We start from the raw sequence: 13,022 nt of genomic DNA, 5'->3' as shown, positions 1-13,022 counted from the left end.
ACGTTGATTTTCTGATTTGGTGCCATATAAATAAATTTAATTGAATTATATTGAAACAACAATTTAGCAGCAATAAAAAGTGATCACAAAAGTGTGAAACATGCTGCAATCATCTTTCAGTATTCTTTTTAAGTATAAATGCGTTATGTCTCATCCCTGAGTGTATTTCATCATAAACAGTATCCTGAAAATACTTTTTTTTTGTCCTGGCTAGGGATGGGTATTGAGAACCGGTTCCGTTTTCCAGTTTCCGTTTTTTTTGTTTTTTGGGTATCGTTAAAAAAAATGGTTTGAGCCACCGACATCAATAACCTTTTTGCTTAACGATTCCCTTATCGGCCCTTCAGAGTGGCTGTTGTTTTTGGGGGCGATTGTCAGGAAAATGAGAATTTCTCTACATTGATTACAGACCCTGCAGCGGGTCTGTAATCAACTTTTCTGCAGCGCGGCTTTGCTTTGAACCTTGAACCAGTCTAAGCAGTGATTCACAGATCAAAGCAGTGCTTCGATTTGCTGCTTTGTTGATTCATTGTTTTATTTCCCTGCTAAAATGCTAAATCCTAATCCCATATGTCTGTGAGTAATATGTACATTTTTATGTTAAACCGACCAGTTGTGGTGTTCTGAAAAGTTGATAGATGTATTTTATAACTTAAAAATGGGACCAATGCAAACACGTTAGCATGTCTATGGCATTTTCAATGTTAAAGTTAACATTAAGCTGTTCGCATCTCAGCGTGTTTGTGTGCATGTTTTCTGTATAATAATTAATGGCTCAGCGTTCATTGTCATAAAAGAGTCAAATTGTATTTTTTTTATTCATATATTAATAATAGCAACAACAATAATAGAAACAATAACTCATAATAACTAATAATGCTACAATACAATTTTAGAGAAAGAGACAAAAAGAATGAAAGGAAATGCTTTTGACAAAAACTACAGATTTTATTTATTTTATTTATGTCCAGAGATCAAGGATTCAGTGACCAATTTAAAATGTTGTTGACATAGAAAACCTGTAAAGCCTACTTTTAGTACACAGAAAATTCACAAGACGTATCGATAAGCGGAATCGATAATGGCATCGATATCGATAAAATCTCATCAATACCCATCCCTAGTCCTGGACATGGAATTATACAGATAAGGAGTTGGCCTATTATGTAAACTGAACAAAAATATAAATGCAACACTTTTGTTTTTGCTCCCATTTTTCATGAGCTGAAATCAAAGATCTAAAACATTTTTTATTCGCACAAAAGACCTATTTCTCTCAAATATTGTTCACAAACCTGTCTAAATTTGTGTTAGTGAGCACTTCTCCTTTGCTGAGACAATCCATCTCACCTCACAGGTGTGGCATATCAAGATGCTGATTAGACAGCATGATTATTGCACACATTTGCCTTAGGCTGGACACAATGAAAGGCCACTATGAAATGTGCAGTTTTGCTTTATTACAGGGGACTGGGGGGTCAGAAAACCAGTCAGTAGCTGGTGTGACCACCATTTGCCTCATGCAGTGCGACACGTCCTTTGCATAGAGTTGATCAGGTTGTTGATTGTGGCCTGTGGAATGTTGGTGCATTCCGCTTCAGTGACTGTGTGAAGTTGCTAGATATTGGCAAGAACTGGAACACACTGTCGTATATGCTGATCCAGAGCATCCCAAACCAGATCAATGGGTGACATATCAAATCAAATCAAATCAATTTTATTTATATAGCGCCAAATCACAACAAACAGTTGGGCCATGCAAGAACTGGGATGTTTTCAGCTTTCAGGAATTATGTACAGATTCTCTGCCCTGAATAGTGAAAGCAACGATTCAGCTGTGACGAGAACACCTCTCCAACGTGTCAGATGCCATCAAATGTGAGCATTTGCCCACTCAGTTAGGACAATAAACTGCATTCAGGTCGAGGCCCCAGTGAGGATGACAAGCATGCAAATGAGCGAGATGATTTCCGACAGTTGTGCAGAAATTCTTTGGTTCTGCAAACTGATTGTTGCAGGAGCTGTTCAGGTGGCTGGTCTCAGAAGATTTTGGAGGTGAACATGCTGGATGTGGACGTCCTGGGCTGGTGTTGTTGCACATGGTCTGTGGTTGTGAGGCCGTTTGGATGTACTGACAAATTCTTTGAAATGCCTTTGGAGGCAGCTTATGGTAGAGAAATGAACATTCAATTAATGGCCAACAGCTCTGGTGGACATTCCTGCAGTCAGCATGCTAATTGCATGCTCCCTCCAAAGTTGCGGCATCTGTGCCATTGTGCTGTGTGAGAAAGCCTAAGGCACACCTGTGCAATAATCATGCTGTCTAATCAGCATCTTAATATGCCATACCTGTGAGGTGGGATGGATTATCTCAGCAAAGGAGAAGTGCTCACTAACACAAATTTAGACAGATTTCTGAACAATACTTGAGAGAAATAGGTTTTTTTGTGTGTATAGAAAATGTTTTACATTTTTGAGTTCAGCTCATGAAAAATGGGAGCAAAAGCAAAAGTGTTGCATTTATATTTTTGTTCAGTGTACATCTGAGTTTGATTCCCTGTCACACTTTTTGACTGTGTACTTGGACAAGATGCTTAATTTTCATTGTCCCAGCCCAACCAGCTGTAAATGGGTACTGGCCCTGACTGGGGATGTAATATCAGACTGGTGTTCAGCCCATGGGCAACTGCAGACTCTCATTCACTTCCCACTACAGAAAGCAGATCGAAGCATTTTACATAAAGTAAGATTGTCCTGGCCAATATTGGACTTATTATATGGAATTAGGTTGCTGCTCATTGTGCAGCAACACATTCTTTTTCATCAGCCCTATTACAACAGGTCCTTTCTTAGCATCCTGTCAATTGTGATTTCAGTCTATGGTAATGCTCAGCAGTTCTTTTCCATCATATCACACTTACTGCAAACCCCATACATGTTACAAAGCTATAAGCCCAATTTATTAATGTGTTTCACTACCTTCGACAAAGCCATTAATATGTAGGTGAAATAAATTATGGATGAAATGCATTAAGCAAGTAAAAGGGAACCAATGGCTGCGTCTAAGGCAACACTTTATAAAACAACAGCAATGAGAGATTTCTGACTTCCGACAATCTGGATCCGGATCACCTTCAAAATTCAGTGGAGTCTTCTATGCCCTAATTATCTATCAGTGTTGCAAATTTGGTGAGAATCCACAAAGTAGTTTTGAAGAAATCCTTCAAAACCTATATAAAGGGAACTCTTGATCCAGAATCCAGATCTGGATCCGGGTCACCTCCAAAATTCAGTGCAATCTTCCATGCCCGAACATTTGTCTGTGGTGCAAATTTGGTGAAAATTGGTGATGTAGTTTTAAAGTAATCCTTCAAAGCGTATATAAAGTGAAATCTTGATCCAGATTCCGGATCCAGATCACCTCTAAAATTTAATGGAGTCTTCCATGGCCTAATATTTATCTGTGCTGAAAATGTTGTCAAACTCTGTGCAGTAGTTTTGACATAATCCTGCTAACAGACAGACAGATAAATAAACACCGATGATTTTACGTACTTGGTGGACGTAACAGTGGTTTCTGAAATATTACTGGAAGTATTGCAGAAATACTTAAATTGAGAAAAAATGTACAGAGGGATGTAAAATTGTCAGTTTCAAGATGCAGTTTCTTGAAATAGGTTCTGCTTGTGTCTCAACATTGTTTTAAGACTCTTCTGTTGCATGCATTTTATCAGTGGATGGCAAGTGGCAGCCCTGGTCCTTGTGGTCAGGTTGTACCAAGACATGTGGTGGGGGCAGCCAACAAAGAAAAAGGATTTGTTATGGGCCCTTTTTTGGAGGTCAGTCCTGTCCTGGAGACCGTGAGGAAGTCCGCAGCTGCAATGAAAAGAGATGCCCAGGTCAGTTAATGCAATAGTATGTCAGAACCACACTGGTCCTCATATAAATCTTTTTTCACTGTTCCTGTTATCTGTCTTTTGGAGCAGAACCTCATGAAATCTGTGGTGAAGACAACTTTTCCAATGTTGTGTGGAAGATGACTCCAGCCGGGGACACAGCAGCAGTTCGCTGTCCTCCCAATGCTATGGGTGTGTTTATGTGCACAATCTGCTCCAGAACCATCCATACATGACACAAACATCTAGATGTTAGTGTATGCACAATCCTCCATACTTAACGTGGTGTTATGGCATTCTTGGTGTCTGTGCTCAGGGCTTATCCTGCGCCGATGCACCCTGGATGAGGAGGGAATTGCCTACTGGGAGAATCCCACCTATATGAAATGCATTTCCAATGACTATCGCAGTATTCAAACTTTGGTAAGGATGAAGAATTTGTTGTTTGTGTTTTGTGCCAACACATTCTGATATGTTATGCTGTGAAAACTAACAGAAGACACCTCCTCTGTCAGACTCGAGAACATTTATCTAAAGCACAGCGTGGCCTTGTGGGAGATGGCGTTTCAGAGGTGATGACCAAACTGAGGGTAACATCGAGTGATGGCACCAGCTACAGTGGCGACCTACTGGCTATAGTGGATGTGCTGAAGAACATGACTGAGATCTTTAGGAGAGCTTACTACAGTCCCAGCAGTGCAGACTTGAAGGTGGACTGACACACTCGAAATATCAGAACATTTAACTTCCAAACCAATCAAAACCTCAGGGTCTCCAATCCAGTGTTTGCTCAGACCCTTGCTAGATAGAAAATCTAATGCAAAGGCAATATTTATACTATTTCATACATTTGTTGTTTATTTGAGAAGATTTTATTTAACTTATTACCAGGCAGCACTTTGCAATTATTTTATTTTCCTGTTTGTATAATGTTACAATAAACTGTTGGTTTAAACAACAAGCAAATTTAGGTTTTGCATTTTGTTCCCATACTGTCCCGAAAATGAACCGAACCGTGACCTCAAAACCGAGGTACGTAGCGAAGCGTGATTTTTGTGTATCGTTACACCCCTAACACACGCACACACACACACACACTGAGCAATCATTTCCTCATGTCAGCACTTCTACGCACACATGCACGTGAGGTCAGTGAGCCTGGGGAAAAGAGGATGAGCAAAGGAGTGATTGAATGGGAATAGGTGACCGTACTGATGGACACATATCGCGTGAATCCGGTCCATACGTTGGTTGTTCTTTTATGTCCAGTACAGGTCCTGTGTAAAGGGAGGAACACAGTGTTCCCTCCCACTCCGGTCCCATGTTTGCCATCCAGACATTTGGACATTGTGCAGATTCCAGTGCCTTTTCTGGCCATCTGACAGCAGTCTGCGTGGTCTACATATGCTGTGGATGCGATCTGACAGGTGTGGATGAGGCAGTCTGGCTGTGTTCTGACACAGCTGACCACGCCTCTTTTCCTCCTGACTGCATCTGGATTATGACCATTTTTGCCATGTCAGCCTGCTTCCTGCACATTCTGACTATGACTACATTTTGGCGATTTGGTTATTGTGGGGTGGGGGGTCCATTGTATTGTCCATTTGTATTTGTCATTTTCTTAAATGGTACAAGGTTTGCTGATAGCACAACCAGTTCCCATCATTACAATGTGTTATTTTTTTCCATAAAATCCTGTTTTCACTTTCAATATATGTAGGTGTGTCTATGAAGAACTGAATTTGTAATTCTGTTTTACATAATGCTGCATGGCATTTGTTGATGTGGGATTACACCAGTATGCGGTTTCAATGTTTAATGAGTAAATATGCTCAATACTTTTCTTAATTTTTAAAACTTTGATTGGTGCCAGTTGCATGAACATGAATGCATGAGCGTGTTCAAGCGCTGTGCATCTTGTGCATATGATGTCCCACAGAGACTCCAGGTTTTTTTTTGTGTTTTTTTTGGGGGGGGGGGGGGGGGGGGGGAATTTTAGCAAATTCACTAATAATAATAATAATAATAATAATAAGCTAAGAAATCACATTTACATAAGTATTCACACTCTTTGCTCAATACTTTGTTGATGCACCTTTGACAGCAATTACAGCATCAAGTCTTCATGATGCCGCAACTTTGGTGCACCTATCTTTTGGCAGTTTTGCCCATTCCTCTTTGCAGCACCTCGAACACTCCATCAGGTTGGATGGAGAGTGTTGGTGCACAGCCATTTTCAGATATCTCCAGAGATGCTCAATCAGATTCAGGTCTGGGCTCTGGCTGGGCCACTCAATGACATTCACAGAGTTGTCCTGAAGCTAATCCTTTGATATCCTAGCTGGGTGGTTTGGGTCATTGTCCTGCACAAAGATGAACCGTCGCCCCAGTCTGAGGTCAATAGCACTCTGCAGCAGGTTTTCATCCAGGATGACTCTGTATATTGCTGCATTCATCTTTCCCTCAATCCTGACTCGTCTCCCAGTTCCTGCCACAGAAAACCATCCCCACAGCCGCCACCATGCTACACTGTAGGGATGGTGCTTGGTGTTCCCCAAACATGACACCTGGCATTCACGCCAATGATTTCAGTCTTTGTCTGATCAGAGAATTTCATTTCTCATAGTCCGAGACTCCTTCAGGTGCCTTTTGGCAAAATCTAGGTGAGCTGCCATGTGTCTTTTACTAAGGAGTGGCTTCTGTCTGGCCACTCTACCATACAGGCCTGATTGGTGGATTGCTCCAGAAATGGTTGTCCTTCTGGAAGGTTCTCCTCTCATCACAGGGGAATGCTGGAGCTCTGACAGCGTGACTATCTGGGTCTTGGTCACCTCCATGACTAAGACCTTTCTCCCCCGACCACTCAGTTTAGATGGGCTGCCAGCTCTGGGTATAGTCCTGGTGGATCCAAACGTCTTCCTTTTACAGATGATAGAGGCCAATATGCTCATTGGAACCTTCAAAGCAGCAGAAATTTTTCTGAACCCTCCCCTAGATTTGTGCCTTGAGACAATCCTGTCACAGAGGTCTACAGACAATTTCTTTGACTTCATGCTTTGTTTGTACTCTGACATACACTGCCAACTGTGGGACTATATATGTAGACAGGGGTGTGCCTTTCCAAATCATATCCAATCAACTGAATGTACCCCAGGTGGACTCCAAGTAAGTTATAGAAACCTCTTACGGATGACCAGTGAAAACAGAATACATCTGAACTCAGTTCTGAGCTTCATGGCAAAGGCTGTTGATACTTATGTCCATCTGATTTTTTAGTTTTTTTTTTTTCTTTTGAATAAATTGGAAAAAATTCTAAAAGAAAAAAATCACATTGTCAATATGTCATTGTGTGTTTAAAAAAAAACTTTTTTCATGTTGTCATTATGGGGTGTTGTGAGTAGAGTTTTGAGGGAAAATAAATGATTTCATCCATTTGGGAATAAGGCTGTAACATAAAATGTGGAAAAAGTGCACTGTAATATTTTGTTGTTTTTGTAAGATGGAATATACCATTCACAGGCTGCACCTCATTGAATGGTACATTCCATCTTTCAACTCACACAAAAATTCTTACCATTGCACTCATAAAGATTAATTATTTGTGTGTGTATATATATATACGAGGGCTGTCAATAAAGTTACGGTCCTTTTTATTTTTTTCAAAAACTATATGGATTTCATTCATATGTTTTTACGTCAGACATGCTTGAACCCTCGTGCGCATGCGTGAGTTTTTCCACGCCTGTCGGTGACGTCATTCGCCTGTGAGCACTCCTTGTGGGAGGAGTCGTCCAGCCCCTCGTCGGAATTCCTTTGTCTGAGAAGTTGCTGAGAGACTGGTGCGTTGTTTGATCAAAATTTTTTCTAAACCTGTGAGACACATCGAAGTGGACACGGTTCGAAAAATTAAGCTGGTTTTCAGTGAAAATTTTAACAGCTGATGAGAGATTTTGAGGTGATTCTGTCGCTTTAAGGACTTTTCACGGTGCGAGACGTCGCGCTGCGCTCTCAGGTGGCGTCATCAGCCTGTTCAAGCTGAAAACCTCCACATTTCAGGCTCTATTGATCCAGGACGTCGTGAGAGAACAGAGAAGTTTCAGAAGAAGTCGGTTTCAGCATTTTATCCGGATATTCCATTGTTAAAGGAGATTTTTTTAATGAAAGACGTGCGGACGGGTCCGCGCGTCGGGACGCAGCCGCCGCGACGCTCCGCCACAGGAAAAACACCTCTGTTGAAAGCCTTAAGGACAAGTTGGAACATGTCCTGCCTGTTAAACAATTTCTCATATACTCACTCCACTGAAAGCCATCAAAAGCCGCCTGGATTTTACAAATGGTTATCAACACGGAGGTGTTTTTCCTGTGCCGCCGCACCGCGTCGGCTGCGTCCCAACGCGCGGATCCGTCCGCACGTCTTTCATTAAAAAAATCTCCTTTAACAGTGGAATATCCGGATAAAATGCTGAAACCGACTTCTTCTGAAACTTCTCTGTTCTCTCACGACGTCCTGGATCAATAGAGCCTGAAATGTGGAGGTTTTCAGCTTGAACAGGCTGATGACGCCGCCTGAGAGCGCTGCACGACGTCTCGCACCGTGAAAAGTCCTTAAAGCGACAGAATCACCTCAAAATCTCTCATCAGCTGTTAAATTTTCACTGAAAACCAGCTTAATTTTTCGAACCGTGTCCACTTCGATGTGTCTCACAGGTTTAGAAAAATTTTGATCAAACAACGCGCCAGTCTCTCAGCAACTTCTCAGACAAAGGAATTCCGACGAGGGGCTGGACGACTCCTCCCACAAGGAGTGCTCACAGGCGAATGATGTCACCGACAGGCGTGGAAAAACTCACGCATGCGCACGAGGGTTCAAGCATGTCTGACGTAAAAACATATGAATGAAATCCATATAGTTTTTGAAAAAAATAAAAAGCACCGTTACTTTATTGACAGCCCTCGTATATATATATATATATATATATATATTTCTTAAAGGTATATGTATCACCAAACATCTCTTTGCAGCCACCTCGTGACACTGGAGTTTGCAGAGTGCAATGTAAATGTCACCAAGGTCTGGCATATGAATTTTAACAGCTGTCTACATGATGTCTCAGATTTTTTTTTCTACACCAGAGTTGAAATGTTACTTTCACAAGAGACAAAATGAACTAAAACACAAGAACTCACCAAAGTCTGGTTGAACCACTCCTAAGTGGTTGGGTCTGGTGGCACTATAACCATAATTAATAAATGATAAATGGACTGAGTACTAAAATGACTGACCACAAACCTAATAATGTGATGTCTTCTTCTTTTTGTAGAACTTTGTGCAGTCAGTCAGCAATCTGTTGATGGAGGAGAACAGAGACAGATGGGAAGAAGCACAACTGGTGTGTATTGCCCTCTTTTTTCAGAGTCATCCCGTCTGTAATTAGATCTTTTGTTACAATTGTCTCGGTGGCGGCTGCTGGCTGGTCTTTCTAAGAGGGGAAATTCATTGTCTGTTTACATCATAAAATTTGTAAATTTATTTAAATGTAAATTCTGCCTTTTGTTCCTTTTCAAGAAAATGGTCTGTGACTCTATCATACCAAGTAGGCGTCTTTTCCAGGGACTTGATCAGTGTCCTCTCAATGGCATATGGATTCACATCTTCATTGCTCTTCTCATGCCTTTTATATGCCCGGTCAAAGTTAGAGAGATCCCTAGAACCAAATTTTGACCAGACAAGACGTCCCTGAGATGGTATCATCAAGAGGCATGGCCAACACTGCATTTTCTTTGTCACAGTACTTCTAGTTAGCCGACTAGCTCTGTCATACCAGGAGAGGTGAAAAGACCTGTTACTTTTCCCTACTTTTTGCACCAAAAAAAGTGTTAGGTGTCAAGTTTCTCCTTGTAAAGCCCCTTTCACATTGGCGTATTTGTAGAGCTGCTCATTGCAGCGTATTGTCAACAACATTAAACTCTAAGAGCAAAATGCTGAAATTATTGTATCAGATGAGTGGTTGTTATAACGACAAGACTGACAGACAATCTCTCAATTTAATGGCTGTACTCGTGCCCCAGACACCACGACACCAAGCCCATGCCATACAAGATTAGTGGAATGGTGTGTGCATTCTCTGCACTGCACCGTCTGGGTAGCTGACCAATCACAGCGTTCACACGTGATTTCAACATGGCGTCTCACAGTGTAATGAGGGAAAGCAAAGGTTTGAAATGGAAAAGGAAGCTCTGTTATTGTTGCTGTTGTTGTGGTGTCGGCGCTGTCAATGACGAGAAAAGAAGTGAAGGGCAGAAATAATGAGAGCTAACTAGTAACTCAGGAACTCATCCATTTGCTCCCACTCATTCATTACTGTTGACATCCAGCTGGCAACACTTTGAAGGCATCATCAGTACTGCCATACAAACTAATCTAGCTTTGCAAAGTATACACAGAAAATGTACATGATGTTGGAAAATTATCATAAGAAGTTGTAATTGTAAGTCTATTCACCCACCATGACAGGTTATTTTATGGAGCCCCATATGAAATTATAGGCAGCTCTGACATGATGGTGTCATGGTGGAGAATGAAACACACACACGCGCGTTTGTTTTTTTGCTTTGAAAATAACATTATTCTTTATCCATTTCCCAAGGCACACTGCAGTGTTTTACACAAAATGTTCAGTTTCTCCCATTTCTGAGCAACCAGTGTTTGCTCTTCATGTCTGCCCAGCGGGAAAAACAGCAGGTACTGACATTGGTGTGAAACCTGCTTGTGTCAAGGAATTCATCACAGCAGACTGCTTGTACTATCATCAAGTTTAATTTCTATTATGTGATCATATAGTTTTAAAAGACATTGATGTAAAATTTGCATTACAACCCAACAAGACAACTTTAGCTGCCTGATTCTGAAGGAACGCAAAGCCAATAGCAGCAATTCAGAAATTGGTGTGTCCATCCAAGCATTACTATACGAGTGTTTACATCTTTGTGGTTGGCTGGTGGAATTACATTCTTAGCTACTGGGTTCTTTTACTATAGGTTCCACAAGTTAACAAGCAAGAAGGAAAATGTGTTGCCATAACAGTAAAAAAACGACATTCATATTATTTTTGCCATGATACAGAATGTAATTTTATAAATTTGTGCCTTGCCAAATTATGAATGTTAAACAGGTCATTTCATTGTAAGATAATAGTCACGTCTTCAAATACAGTACATTTCCTTCTTATAATTTTTACTTTATCTTGCTAGTTGCTGGCTTGCTCGACAGTTATGTAGCATAACACACATCATACAGAAGCTGAAAGACAAATGCATAATGTCTCCTGCCAGTGTCTCTCATGGTGCCATGTGCATAATACAGTGCCTGTAATCGTTTTTCCAGGACATCACATTGTGAATAATGACAGCTATATTAAGATTATCAGTATGTGGTGAATAGGGGACATACCTGAGAAAAGGGCACTGGAACACAAACGTGATCACAGCTGTGAAACATAATTTGACATCCTTAGGAAACTATCTGTGGCATATTTTTAAGTAAAAAAAATTAAAAAAGTTGTCACAGCAGATCTGAGGTGGATCTGTATATACTAGGGGTACTAGGTGAATGAGATATTTTGGTGTTGCTTTTTAAGGAATTGTTATGCTGCCTTTTTTGTTTGTTATTGCAATCCACTGGCTGTATTTATGGGACTGTTCACCTCAAATACAACATTCATTCATTTTCTATACTTGCTTACTCCAAACAAGGGTCATGGGGGGCTGGATCCCAGGAGTCACAGGATGTAAGGCAGGGAACACATAGTCAGACAAACACATTCACGCACGAATGCCCACCTACAATTTGGTGTTGCCAATTAACCTACCCTACACATCTTTGGAAGTAGGAGGTACTCAGAGCAACTCATGCAAACACAAGGAGAACAGGCGAACTCCACATAGAAAGGCCCCCAGGTGAGAAGCAATCCCATGACTTTATTGCTGTGAGGCAACATTGATAACCACTAAGCCACCATGCGATCCTCAAATGCTACATTTTTGCACAAAATACTTTGTGTCTGCAAAATCCATTATTTCACTGTGTTAAGAAATAACCCTGATTCCCCCCCCCCCCCCGCATTCTGCTTTGTCTTGCCTTGTCTCAGCTGGGGCCAAACATCAAAGAGCTGTTCCGTGTGGTTGAGGACTTTGTGGATGTCATTGGGTTGAGGATGAAGGATTTCCAAGACCTGCACGAGGACACCGATAACCTAGGTCAGCCTTATTTCAGTGCTGAAGGTCTCCCCACCTATGTTTGTTTATCTGTTATGTTCTTTCTCTGAAGACTGACCTTTATAAATAACACATAAAAGGGAGGACATGGGAGGGTGACCTATCGGGTCACGCAAACACATCCTTCCAGACTTGGGTGAGCTCTAAAGACCAGTGTTACATCTACAAAGAGCAAAAAGCCAATAAAAATTATCACACACACACACACACACACACACACACACACACACACACACACACACACGCACACACACACACACGTGGGAAGATGTGCTTTGTCCACAGAGGACTAAACAAGCTTTCATTTTAAACCTATCTACATTGTTGTTTCACAGTGATGTGTAAAATAATGGGGCCAACGTTAAACAGGGTAATTTGATTTCTTGAGTTCATTTTCGAGTTGTCCACACTCTAACATGGTCTAGTGCCTGTGTGCTTTCTGTGTGCATGCTACTGGTGTTGATGAATGAAAAAAACCTGATTCCTGTAAAATGATGCACCACTCTGTTCCTTTGGGCAGCTTTCACTACCTTTGAGAGACAGGTACAGCACCACCCTGTACATTGCTCTTTAGATTGTGAACATAGAGGTGAGAGGTTTTCTGGCAAGGAAAGGGTTCTTTGCCTAAATCATCAAAGCTTCCTCCATAAGTGTTTACTTTTATGTTGTTTTTAATTTGCTTTTACTTCAGTTTCATTGTAGTTTGATATGCCAATGCTCATCCCTATGTGTATTAGCAGAGTGGACATTCATGGTGAACCCACATCTGTAAGCCCTGTCTGAATGGTGTGCGCTGTAATTAACAGAAAAACTCTGCATTCAACTTTTAACCAACTTTTCTCATATTCTGTT

At 41.1% G+C, this 13,022-nt stretch overlaps 1 protein-coding gene across 1 annotated transcript in view; it reads left to right on the top strand.

Moving 5' to 3' along the window:
• LOC117513733 (adhesion G protein-coupled receptor B1-like) overlaps positions 1-13,022 on the top strand; it is a 712,829-nt gene that overhangs the window by 362,435 nt on the left and 337,372 nt on the right. The window contains 6 exon segments of the mRNA XM_034173969.1: positions 3,735-3,899; positions 3,987-4,088; positions 4,213-4,319; positions 4,412-4,606; positions 9,218-9,286; positions 12,044-12,152. Of these exon segments, the coding sequence (XP_034029860.1) occupies positions 3,735-3,899; positions 3,987-4,088; positions 4,213-4,319; positions 4,412-4,606; positions 9,218-9,286; positions 12,044-12,152 (747 nt within the window).

The sequence above is a fragment of the Thalassophryne amazonica genome, chromosome 7, assembly GCF_902500255.1.
Source record: "Thalassophryne amazonica chromosome 7, fThaAma1.1, whole genome shotgun sequence".
Classification (NCBI taxonomy): domain Eukaryota; kingdom Metazoa; phylum Chordata; class Actinopteri; order Batrachoidiformes; family Batrachoididae; genus Thalassophryne; species Thalassophryne amazonica.
This window is presented reverse-complemented; position numbering and strand designations above follow the sequence as displayed.